The sequence below is a fragment of the Malania oleifera genome, chromosome 12 (genome assembly GCF_029873635.1).
Source record: "Malania oleifera isolate guangnan ecotype guangnan chromosome 12, ASM2987363v1, whole genome shotgun sequence".
In the NCBI taxonomy this organism is placed as follows: Eukaryota; Viridiplantae; Streptophyta; class Magnoliopsida; order Santalales; family Ximeniaceae; genus Malania; species Malania oleifera.
The window spans coordinates 9805479-9818889 of NC_080428.1; the positions used below are offsets into that span (position 1 = coordinate 9805479).

The 13411-nt window shown below is 41.0% G+C and overlaps 1 protein-coding gene across 1 annotated transcript; it reads left to right on the plus strand.

The window, feature by feature from the left end:
- Nucleotides 1-3370: 3370 nt before the first annotated feature.
- LOC131144403 (9-cis-epoxycarotenoid dioxygenase NCED1, chloroplastic) lies at nucleotides 3371-6511 on the plus strand. The gene has a single exon (XM_058093039.1). The coding sequence runs from the start codon at nucleotides 4254-4256 to the stop codon at nucleotides 6102-6104; it is 1851 nt and encodes a 616-aa protein (XP_057949022.1). The 5' UTR covers nucleotides 3371-4253; the 3' UTR covers nucleotides 6105-6511.
- Nucleotides 6512-13411: the final 6900 nt, after the last annotated feature.

Here is a 13411-nt window from a genome sequence, read left to right on the forward strand (position 1 = left end):
CAACCTCTCTCTCTCTCAAAGGTGAAGTTCGACTCTCTAACAAGAATCCCCTCTCACTAGACAATAATCCAACAATCCTAAATCGTCAAGAAAACAAGAAACAAAGAGCAACTTTTGTTCGTACAAGTAAAACTTTCAGTTAGAGCATATTTGTACAATTGAAATACAATATACTTCAACAATAAATAATATAGAAGAGTGAAGCTCAGTAGAATATCATCAAAGTTCTTATTTGAATTGAAATTCTTAGTAGAAAAGATCATAAAACCGTGGGTTGTTTTAGCAAAAGCATAGCTTTACTTTAGAATATATTTCAGCAGGAGAACTTTGAATTTATAATTTGTATGTACTTGATTGTTGTGTTTAATTTTGTGAAATTAACAAGTATTTATAGAGTAGTAAAGTTACTTGACATTTTCCCCAAGTTTCTTGCAGTATTTCCCAATTATTTTCCAAGTTTGGAGTCCAAGAAATCAAATTTTCGAAACTTTTCAAACGTTGTTTAAAAGTTAAAACACAAACTTCAGTCGACTATGACACGAGGGTCAGTCACCTGAGTTTTATAAGTTTAGCGTATTTTGAAACACAGTACTGGGTTAGTCAACTATACTTTAATGAGTCAGTCACTAGTCTCGGTTATGTTTGCTTCTAGAAAAAAAAAAACACATAAAAATGTCAGTCACCAGATGATATACATCTGTTGCCTATCTTGCTTTCATTTTTTTATATTTTCATAAATTTTATTTCAAATCTTAACTTTGATCTTATAAAAACGTATGTTAGACTTTAGGAACATTTTCCATGATTTTGAAATAAGGTCTCTAAGTCAAAGATATTTCCTAAGAGCTTCATGCATCAATATTGAATTGTTGAAATACTTACATGAGACTTGTATATGATAAAACTATCTTAAACACTAAGTCTACATGCTTCAGCTTCAATGCTATGTCCAACTTGAACTTCTTCCTTCAATATGCTTTAACATCCATCATAGCTTATTGCCTTGAGTATAAACTTCATTCATTTTCTTCAAACACATGAACTCAATCTCATAAGCTCTTGTTGAAGTCCTAATAGATACTTAAACAAACATGTTAAGTACACCCTTAATTTGTTATCATCAAAACAAGATTAAACCTTGTAAGGCCAACAATTGACGAAGATGTATTCTAAGAATTTAGGTATCATAATTTAGGTATACCCCCCTCATAGGAGTTTACCTAAATTCTCAGAGTACATCTTCATCAATTTTGAAAAGGATGATGCCTCTCTCTCTCTCTCTCTCTCTCTCTCTCTCTCTCTCTCTCTCTCTCTCTCTCTCTCTCTCGCTTCCCTGCCCCCTCCCCACACACACACACATGAATGCACACATAGATAAATTTTAATTTCATGCTCATAGTGGAACAATGGAATTTCATGCTCATAGTGGAACAATGGAATTTCATGCTCATAGTGGAACAATAGTGTGAAACAAACTTAGTTTTGCTCAAACTTCTTCCCCTTTTGACATTAATCAAAAGAGAAAGATAGCAAAAGAATCATACAAAGTGTAATGCATTGGACCATCATAATCACAAAGCATATAGTGATCATTCATCATGCATAAAATGACAAGAAATAAGTCCCAAAATTGCATGAAAAAAATCATAAGAGCAAAAAAAAAAATTGTATCTAATTCATATATTACAACCAAAGTTGGTTCAAGTAAAGAAATCATCTAAGAGTCATTTGCATATGCATTGTCACCTTTATCTTCATTTTAATCTTCATTGTCATCTTCATCTTCTTCTTTAGCATCACTAGAACTAGTTTCCATGGGAGCCTTACCACGTGAAGAAAATGAACCGGTCATATGTTGTTCAATATCCGTTCAAACCTTTGATCAAGAGAAGAGTAATGTGCTTGAAGGGAGCTAAAACCTGTACGAACTTCATCACGAAGACCACTGATTTGCTGTTGATAAGCAATGAACCAAGAAAGGGTGTAATCTGCCAACAGAACAGGTTGTGGAGCTGGTTGCTGAACTGGTTGCTATGGTTCAGGAGCTTGTCGTCGTCGTCGGCCATATTTGGGAAACCATCCTTAATCATATTTCTCATATCCCATTTGCTTAAGAGTAGTAAAAGAGAAAAGATCATAATGGGTTCTCTTAATGGACAATGAGGATGGAATGGCTATGCTGAGATGTGCAAAGGCAAGATTCTGAACTCCGTCATACGATAGAATGACTTTACGAGCTTCTTCTCTAGAAATCATCTACTTCAAAATTAAGCTTGGCAAGTCAAGCTTTTTCCCTTTAAGAAAACACCACATGACAAAGCAATCAAGATAAGAAACGTGATCATGTTATCTTATCCTTGGTAAAATATTGTAAGTTATAAGCTTCTATAAGATTTGAGCTTGCAGATTCAGTTGTTTGTAGAGAGGAGGAAAACTAAACAAAACGAGTGGTTCAGTCATAACCAATGGAAGAAACTCCTCAGGAGAGAAATCTTAAGCCATAATCCATGATTGGTCAAGAGATGGACACTCAAATTCTCCTTGTTTGATATCTAGAATGGTTGCTAAGGTTTGTGGAGTAAGTGCTAATGATTTCTCCATAACTTGAGTTGAGGTCACAGTGTCTCCTTTTATCAAATTGGCATTAAAAGAGTTTAACTAGATTAAGAAACCTAAATTCTCATAATACATCTTCGTCAATTTTGAAAAGGATGATGCTTCTCTCTCTCTCTCTCTCTCAATCAATCGATCGATCGATGAAGATGTACTCCATTATCTTTTTATTGGTGATCAAATATGTGAGGTTTAGTATCCAGGTATTGCCAAACTTGGGTGGGAACGCCACCAGATGCCTAGACTGGTACTCTAGGACTATCCAATAAATTATCCGCGGCATAGGGATCAACAATGTGTTTGTCAATATTATAGGTGAAGAAGTTGTCCATGGTGTAGTTGTTGATAGGAGGATTGTTTTGTGTTGAAGGCGATTGTGGTGGGAGATTTGGGCGTTGTCGAGATGGGGAGCGAAATGTAGGCAAATGTGCCCCCCCTATGCCTTGGCCGATGCTAGAAGGTGAAGATTGACCGACGAGCTTTATCCCATATAAATGGGTTAAACTCATTTTCAATGTCCAATCCTATTTTATAGCAAAATGCATTAAACATGAGTTGAGAATTAATAGCCTAAGCTAACTGAAAGTAGCCATTGAACCAAATGCAGCCAAAGGTAATATAGGCATTTGAAATAAATAAAGATGTTTGGTGAAGGCTTAGGCCATAGGGCATGAAGGGCCAATAGCAGACATGTCCTCATTGATTAAAAAGTGTTTTATAATAAAACATGTTTTTCCCCTTCAAAATGACTCCCTCCACTGCCACTTTATCCAACTGCCGCATGTTACCCTTTATTTTATTTAGCATGCCTGTGACCCGTTGCAATATTTTTTCTTCTTTTAATTTTTACAAAGGGGCCGGGCAGGGTGACCGGTGGGACGCGTCTGACGGTGTGAGGGCAAATAGACGTGACCTAGACTTTGATGGAAGGAGGCCACGTGTACGGGCCGAGAGCAAAGAGAGCAGAACGCGGAGTGAGACGTGTACAATGCACCAATGCCCTTCGGCGCTGCCTATGCGGTCCGCTGGCCCTTCCCCATTATTATTAATCCTTATTTCACCTCCCCCCCCCCCCCAACCTTTTTGAAAATCCCACAAATAAACAATTAGAATTCCGTCTTCTGTTCTGCCGCTGCCGGATTCTTCTTAAAGAAACAGCATAGCATTTTTATCCCCTTTGGAAAATCAAAGCAACTTTTCTTTTTCTCTTCCACCTCACTGGCCTCTAGCTCTAGGTGGTTGTCGTGTCAAGGTTTGGAGCCACTATGACCCGCATTCCCCCTACCGCCCAACTTTCCCTAACTTTACTTACTATGTAACCTCCAACAGCAGCCCTCTTTCCACAAATCCAACACGTGGTCGTCTTCTCCTACTTCTTCTAAGCGGACCTTCCATCCATCCCACCGCTATATAAACCCCTCTTCCCCTTCCCCTCTCTCCCCAGAACAGCGAGCTCCATCCTCCCTCTTCTAATTTTCTCTTCTGCCAAACACTCTCTCTCGTACCCCCGGAAAATTGTCAATCCCTCGTCGCCAGCCTCAGCCCCCCAGCTGCCTGTCTTGATTGATTTTCACGACGACAGAGATCACCGACGGCGATACAAAAAGAAGCAGAACATATAGCTAAAGACGCAATTAAACATGGCTTCTGCTGCAGCGACATCTGGAAATACATGGGTGAAGACCAGAATCAGCACTCCTTCGCACACTCATTCCAATATTACAGAGTGGGGTTCTTGTGCGAATTTCATCCCTATGTACAAGCCCACTACTACTACTACTACTACTACTAGTAATACTTACAGAAGGCTAAACATAAACTGCTCTGCTCAATCCCCTTCTATTTTCCATTTCCCCAAACACACCGCAACCACCTATCAACCCCAAAAGGAAACCTCCCGCTCTTCTAATTCTTCTTCCCACAAGCCCAATAAAACCCAAGACTGGAACTTCCTACAGAGAGCTGCAGCCATGGCCTTGGACTCCGTCGAGGAGGCCTTGGTGTCCCGCGAGCGACAGCATCCCCTCCCCAAAACCGCGGATCCCCGAGTTCAAATCGCCGGCAATTTCGCCCCCGTGCCGGAGCAACCCGTCCGGCACGGGCTCCGGGTAACTGGCAAAATCCCGGAATGCATTAGTGGCGTATACGTTCGTAACGGGGCCAATCCGCTCTTTGAGCCGCTCGCCGGCCACCACTTCTTCGACGGTGACGGCATGGTCCACGCCGTCCAATTCAAGTACGGGTCCGCGAGCTACGCCTGCCGGTTCACCGAAACCCAGCGGCTGGTTCAGGAGCGAGCACTTGGACGGCCGGTCTTCCCCAAGGCCATCGGCGAGCTCCACGGCCACTCCGGCATCGCCCGGCTCCTCCTCTTCTACACCCGCGGACTCTTTGGCCTCGTCGACCACCGGCATGGCACGGGCGTCGCCAACGCCGGCCTCGTCTACTTCAACGGTCGCCTTCTTGCCATGTCGGAAGATGACTTGCCGTACCAAGTCCGCGTGACTCCCACCGGCGACCTGGAGACTGTCGGCCGGTTCGACTTCGACGGGCAGCTAGAATCCACCATGATTGCGCACCCAAAGGTTGACCCTGTTTCCGGCGAGTTCTTCGCTCTCAGCTACGATGTCGTTCAGAAGCCGCATCTCAAGTACTTCCGCTTCTCGCGGGAGGGCCTGAAGTCCCCTGACGTTGAAATCCCCCTCGCCGAGCCCACCATGATGCATGATTTCGCAATTACAGAGAAATTTGTCGTAATCCCAGATCAACAGGTGGTGTTCAAGCTGCAGGAAATGATCGGCGGTGGCTCGCCGGTGATCTACGACAAAAAGAAGGTGGCCCGATTCGGGATTTTGGAAAAAAATGCAAGTGATGCGTCTGGGATCAGATGGATTGATGTGCCTAATTGCTTCTGCTTTCACCTTTGGAACGCGTGGGAGGAGCTGGAATCCGACGAGGTCGTCGTGATCGGATCCTGCATGACGCCAGCGGACTCCATTTTTAACGAAAGCGAAGAAGGCCTCCAGAGCGTATTATCCGAAATTCGACTCAACTTGAGGACCGGTAAATCGACTCGGCGCCCCATAATATCGGATCCGCAGCAACAAGTGAACCTGGAAGCAGGGATGGTGAACCGGAACCGGCTCGGGAGGAAAACCCGGTTCGCGTACCTCGCGATAGCCGAGCCGTGGCCCAAGGTGTCGGGGTTTGCGAAAGTAGACCTGGAAACAGGGGAAGTTCAGAAGTACATATACGGAGAGCAGAGGTACGGCGGCGAGCCTCTTTTCCTTCCCGTAGAGCTCAGCTCGGGAAAAGAAGACGATGGGTACCTCATGGCTTTCGTCCACGACGAAAGGACAAGGACGTCAGAACTGCAGATAGTGAACGCTGTGAATTTGACTATGGAAGCTTCCGTAAAGCTTCCTTCACGAGTTCCTTACGGTTTTCACGGCACGTTTATTAACTCGGAAGAATTACTGAAACAGGTTTAGCAGTTTGGGATGGGAGTATTTTAGTAGCGTTGAGGACCGGAGGAGAATTGCCAGTGGGATTGTTGCAGATAAAGTCCCCGGAGTCTCCCGGCCAGTACTTCACAGTACAATTGACCCTTTTTCATGGGTTACTCTGTTTTTTGTTTGTGTTTTTGTTTTTTTACTGTGTAGATGTTGTCAAGAACCAAGCTTGTAGCTTTTGGTGCATAAGAGAAGCTCAGCTGGTTTTTGTTTGTTTTTTTACTGTGTAGATGTTGTCAAGAACCAAGCTTGTAGCTTTTGGTGCATAAGAGAAGCTCAGCTGGTTTTTTTTTTTACTTTCCTTGCACTCCTCTCCTCTGTTGCTGTGCATGAAATGGTTATATATAATTAATTACAGTGGATGGAGATTGCGATGTATTGCTTCATATCTCTCTAGATGCTTTGGTTGGTGATTGGTCTATTTTTTTTTTTTTTTTTGGATTACGCACCGGATATCCACGTGTCCGTTTTATGGTCCACGTGATTAATCCTATGCCCCTTAAAGTTGATCTCACAACTCCAAATGAAGGATAAATTCAGGAGTTCAAGGATGAAAATGAGCCTTAAAGGATTTGAACACCTGATTTTATGAGAGGCACTTCCGCAATCCACATTTCTACTTTGGGTGTGATTGGTCTATTTTCATTGATGTAGAAGGAGAGTAGAATGATTTTGATTTGATGTTCCAAATTAGGAATTGGGCGAACGAATCAACGAAAGGCAGCGAGGCAAATTATAGAAATAAAGAAGCTGGGAATGTGAAATGCCCGTCAACTGCTGCTCGTGACTGACAAGTGACTAGTGAGTAGTGACAAGCTTGCGGTTTTCCATGCAAAAGCCGAAAGGGGTGGGCGAGGAAAGCTGATTGGCTAATAAAAGGGTAGTTAGGTTGATCGGTCCTCCAATCCACACACTGGCAACGGCCAGCGAATGGGAACTGGACAAACCCAACATTAGAAACCTTTTTTGTTTTTGTTTTTGTTTTTTTTTTTTGTTCTTGTGGAAGGCAAAGACGTGCGTGCCGATTTTTTTTACGGTGGAGCACTTGGTGATTTGACATGATATTTTGCCATTCCCAAGTTGACCTGTATTCTGAGTGGACGTCGCAAATGCATACATATGTATGAGAGCATTGTCTAGTTATTAATTAAGACTCAATTTATAATCAAAAAATAAGTGGGCTATTTAAATATTTAAAATAAATGAATGAATGGTGTGTTTTTTGAGGATTTAACTTATATAATATATTTACAAGGTAAATTACATACATTATTAATTCTTATAAGGTGCGCATTCACACACCTGCGTTAAGCTAAGGTACAACCCCCTTCATATTTTTGAAGCTCATCGTTTTTCTTCAGCTCCAAATGTTTGAAAGTCCCTCTCCAATGCAATCTAACTTACCCATGGCTCTTGTTAGAAATGTATGGTAGGACCATTTGCTCTAGAAGCTGGAAAATCATTTATACAAATTAGTTTCATAAAGAAATTAAGTAATACTGTAAAAATATTTCCTGCTAGAATATTTTTATCTAGAAAAGAATAAATATATACACAATCAACAATATTCAAATCTAGAAAAGAGAAATATAACAAAATAAAAGAACAACAACCAAGTTGAGACCTTATCAAAGATCGTTTCGCAGGGAAAACCTCGGTTACTCGGCGCTAATTTTCAAAATTTGAATTGGGAAGTCGTATAGGTTGGGTATCGCGGGGAAAACCTCCAAGAGAGTTATATATACATATTGTATGATGTAACTCTATGTCTTTTCACAAAAGATAGTGAAAAAATTACTGTCATTTGCTCCCGTAGATGTAGACATTGTCGAACTACGTAATTTTTCGTTTCATTAGTTTATTACTTTCATATAACTTGTGTGATTGTATTTTCCGTATATTTCACTATTGATTATTGCGTTGTAAGATCGTTTGTCTCCGCTAACAAAAAATTTATTTAGAAAGTATAAGGAAATGAAATTAAAAAATGCAACCATTTTGACTATCCTAATGAGATGAAGCATCCACATCTTCTATAGACTTCAAGAATCATGTTAGTAACTTTGTTTGGAAAAGATGGCCTCATATCCTTTTAATGTCTCCTAACAATAAGAGATAATAAAAGACACATGAAAAAATATTTAAAAGATTATTTTATATGCTAAAAATAACTCTCTTCAATATTCACATCTTCCATTGGCTCAACCTCATCAAAGATGGGTCTTGAATTATAGACCCTATACCCAAAATAATGCATATAATAATAAAATATAAAATTTTCTTGACAATAAAAATAATTTTAAAAATAAATATTTATATATTCAAAACATTCTTAGAAAACATGCAATATTTTGCCTAATTGCATTAGCTACCATATTCACATCATCATCTTACGAGAAATCCTCAAAGCAAGGTTTATCATGTGGAGGTTGAATTGGAGTTCTAGAATTTGAGGGGTCCCATTAATTAAGTTACAAAGGCCACCTTTTCCAAATAATGAACTTCCTAGAGTCAAATATGGCTTCAACCGCTTTCCACGTCCTCTAGCCATACGAGAGAATATAACATATACAAAAAATTAAAAGAAAATTTATTTATAAAAAAAATAAAGCGAAAGACTATAATAAAAAAATATTGTTGTCCATTTCTCTGACCTAGTCGACCCGGTGGTATGAATACATGTTTATCACATTTAGATGTTGGAATATTCTTACTTTTGAACTTGGTTTAGAACATCATTTACCTGTGCAAGTAACTAGAAAAAAAAAATTTAAATATCAAAACAAATAAAATATTGTAATAAAAAAACTATCACCAATCAACACAAACTTAAAGATATTCATTGCTGACTTATATTTAATGATTGCATTTTAATCAATTATAAGAGATACACACTCACATTCGAAATTCAAGTTTAAAATACAAGTCACGCTGATCTCTGCCTTTTCATGTCATTAGGATCATCATCCACTTGCACTAGCACCTCATACAAATCACACCGTTGTGCTTTTAACACAACATGCCAATCCTTATTTAAATTATCAGTGACATAAAACACTTAAGATGTTTGGTTTTCCAAAACAAATGGTTCATTTGTTTTTCAAAAAACACTTACAATTAACACTTATGAAGTTATATTCATCTTTGTTCACTCCTTTTTCTTCATCATATACATCCCACCAATTGCCACAGAATAATACCACTCGTTTTCTACCAAAACACTGTAACTCAATAACCTTAGTCAATACCCCATAGTAATCTATACTGTCAGCTTGAATGCCAGTTTCACCAACTACCATAAGGCCACTATTTTGTGTTCTTAAACCTTTGTCATGATTTTTTTGTATGAAACCTATATCCGTTGTGTCGACACCCCAATTTTAACCAGGCTACACTAAGGAAACCTGGTGTAATAAAAGTTGACTTTGAATTCCGAAAATTGGAGGACCCTTTTTGAAAAGCACGATCGTCTAAATTGAGTATCGGTATTTTAAATTGAGTCCCGATATTTTTAATTGAGTCCCGATATTTTTATTTGAGTCCTAGTAGTTTTAATTGAGTCTCGGTGCCTTTAATCGAGTTCCGGTGTTTTTGTTTGAGTCTTGATATTTTTAATTGAGTCCCAAGTTTTCAAATCAAGTCCTGTTTTATTTTAAACTGGAGTCCAATTTTAAGATCGAGTCCCAGTATTTCCAAAAATAAGTCTCTTTTTGGTTTTAAAATTGAATATTTCAATTTGAGCATTTTTTATTTTTAAATTAGTTTATCGAGTCATCTTTCCGAGTATGGGTCCTTCCTATTTCCGAGAATCAAGTATTATTAAAGTTAGGTTTTTCATTTGTGGGAGTACCAAATTGGCCAACAAAATATAAAAGAAATTCAAGAATAAAAAGAAAAAGGAAAGCATGTGCGCAATGATTCCCCTTTAGCAGAACCTGTAGGGAGATTATTCTTTTGTTATGGAACTTTTTTGGCGCAAGTAGGTAAATGGCAACAACTTTTGGGCGCCATTTTACATTACCTGGACTCTATAAAAGGAGAGTCTCAGCACACGCAGCGGCAGGGGGGGAGCCATATGACTTTTCACTGTTCATCTCCACGATTCGTCACCCCCCTCTCTCCACAGTCTCTCTTACTCATCACCCTTGCAACCCAACTTCCCCCATTCTTCCATCCTCAGATCTTCTCATCTCTCCCCCCTCTCTCTCATTCTCTCTGCTACTCTCTCCACAAGACCCAACCACCCTCCTATATATCCAGCTTGTCATCACCACCTTCCCTGACCCATCACCTCCATCATCATCGAGCATCTCCTCATCCTCACGGCACCACCTGCTAACCTCCATAGCTTCGGCCAAACACCACCTTAACTTCGGCCACGTACCACCACGGTTACCCACGACCCTCTCCACAGTCGCATGCTCCCTCTCCCACTTTTTCCATCCTCTTCCCAGCAAGGCCGAACACAGCCACTCCCCAACCATAGTCGTGAACACAGCTCACGGTCAGCCCCTACTCCGGAAACCCCTGTGCAAACCCAGGAGCAAGTTCACATCATCACCACCATTCTCGCCTCTCATTCTCTTATCTCTCTTTCTTTCATCTCTCTCTCTCTCTCTCTCTCTCTCTCTCTTTAACCATCTCTCTTGCACTCTCCTACTCTCCCCCTAATTCTCTTCCTCATCTCCATCTCATCTCTCCCTATCTTCGGCCACCTCCCACAACTCCGACACCACCACTCCGCTCACCACTCTCCGACCACCCTCAACCTTCCCTCCCATAGCTCCGGCACCACTATCAGAGCACACCATGACCATCGACAAGCACCACTGAACCAACAACTGGCCAACCTCACTGCAGCGAGCAACTGTATGTTGGTCCTCATACATCTGAATGGACTAGCTCAAGTCTCATTCTTTGGGGTACTGATGTTTCTCTAGAAACTGACTCTCTTCTGTTTGCCAAATATGCAATCCTCATATGTGTCAATCTTCACCAACTGTAAATCACTCAACTTACCTTTTGAGTGCATCACCTTGAGTCCCTTCTTACTCAGGTGTCCGAGTTGTTGATGTCATATGTTGCTATCATCATTTCCTGTAGTAAATGTAATAGACATGCATGCATTGGGAGTTACATAAAGAGTACCAATTTTCTTACCTCATGCAATTGTCAATGCACCCTTCGAAATCTTCCATTCATCACCAATGAAAGTTGTGTTATATCTTTCATCTGTCAGTTGACTGACTGAGATCAAATTCTTCTTCAGGATTAGAATATATCTGACATCTCTTAGTTTTCATATTAACCCATTCATTTTGATCTTCACTGTCCCCTTGCTGGCAGTGTCGCAAGGTTTATCATTGCCAAGATATACTTTACCGAAATTACATGATATATACTCATCTAGACAATCTCTGCTGCAAGTGGCATGAAATGAAGCTCCAGAGTCTAATACCCAAGACTCATTTTTGCTCTCCAAATAGCAGATTAACATATTATCATTTTCTGAAGCAACATTTGCTATTGTCTTTGCCCTCGTCTCATATTCTTTCTTCAAACTTTTGCACTGATTCTTGTAATAACTAGTTTTTCCACAGTTCCAACACTCAATAATTTTTGTACCCTGGGAACCTGTGTCTTGAGAACCTCTGGGATATCTGGATTTAGACCACCTAGGCCTAGATCTGCCGCGATTGTTTGATCGTCCATGCCTGTTTCCTCTGCCTCGACTTTCCATGTTCAAGGCTGAACTTGAAGTGGAGCCATGGTTTAACTGCATTCTGATTTCTTCCGTTAAAATCATGCTGACGATCTCATTGTATACAAGCTTTGATTTCCCTGCGGAGCTACTGATTGCAGTAACAACACCATTCCAACTTTCAAGCAACTGACTAAGAATCAGTAGGGCACGAATCTCACTATCAAATGTTATCCCGACTAAGGCGAGTTGATCTGACAACTCGTTGAAATTATTCAAATGTCTGCTAAAACTTTCACTTGCAGACTTACTCATAGTAAATAATCTTTTCATAAGAGGTTCCTTGTTCGCGGCTGACGGCTGCTCGTACATATTAGAAAGCGCATCCATCAGAGACTTGGTGGATGATATATGCTTGATATTGAATGTCACATACTTTGACAACATCATTCTGATGGCTCCAAGAACTTTTCGATCAAGCAACTCCCACTCTTCCTGGTTCATATATGTTGGCTTACCCTTCAATGGTAAGTGCAACTCCTTCCCAAACAAATAATCTTCAATTAACGTCTTCCAGAAACTGAAATTATTGTTATTGAACATTTCGATCTTTGAGCTCTTTTCTTTTAGCATCTTGATTCACTGATCTAAAGATGAAATTAGCTCAAATGGATAGCACGGTTGGATTTGGAACAGTCGAAAACCTTAGAAATGGTTCAAGTCGTTCGAAAAACGGACCCAAAATGATTCCGAAAAGCTTGGTCAAATATCAGGTCAAACCTGGTCAACGGCGTTGACATGCCAGTGCGGACGTGGTTGTGTGGGGCCCACTGCTGACGTGGCATAGTGTGCCTACTTGCTGCCGTGTCACTGTGGGTCCCACTTGCTGACGTGGCACTAGGGCCTACCTGCTAACGTGGCGGCTGACTTAGCGCTGGCGCGGCGCTGACAGGACACCGCTGACGTGGCCGGGTCTGGAGCAGGCCGGGTCAGATGCATATATGGGTAAGGTGCAAACCGGGTATGGAGCGGGCTTCTGGTTCGGGCGGAGGATTTTTGGGTAGGGTCGAGGTGGCCAGGCGAGGAAGACGCGTGGCGCGCGTGGGCAGCAGGTCACCGATGCGTGACTAAAGCATGACGAGGCGTACTTCTCCGGGAAGGCACGTGAGGGCGCGTATGCCTCCATCTGAACTCCTTTCGAGCTCCGACTTACATCGTTGACTTCGTCTTGGCGAGGTGAACGTGATGGTGGCCTCAAAATTCAATTTCGAGCCACTAGATAGAGTTCTGATTTCAGTGAACTACTCCAATTTGGCTTTTCTGCTCTAACAAGGCTCTGATACCACTTGTTAGGACCATATGAGCAAACAGAAAAATTGGGACACTAGAAATTTATGCAGTTCGGTCAAAATCGACCTACGTCCATAGAGTACACCATAATTCACTTAAAATCGCTGAAAAATACACAATTCTCTCAACTTCTCTCTTCCTCACACTCTCTTTTTCCTCTTTTTTCTTCTCTGTGCATTTTTCAACTCTCTACAACTCCTCTATTTATAGGTAGCTGATAATTAATTTCAATTAA

What these genes read in the sequence shown, in the direction of transcription:
- LOC131144403 (XM_058093039.1), top strand. Translation starts at nt 4,254, where the DNA reads ATGGCTTCTGCTGCAGCGACATCTGGAAATACATGGGTGAAGACCAGA.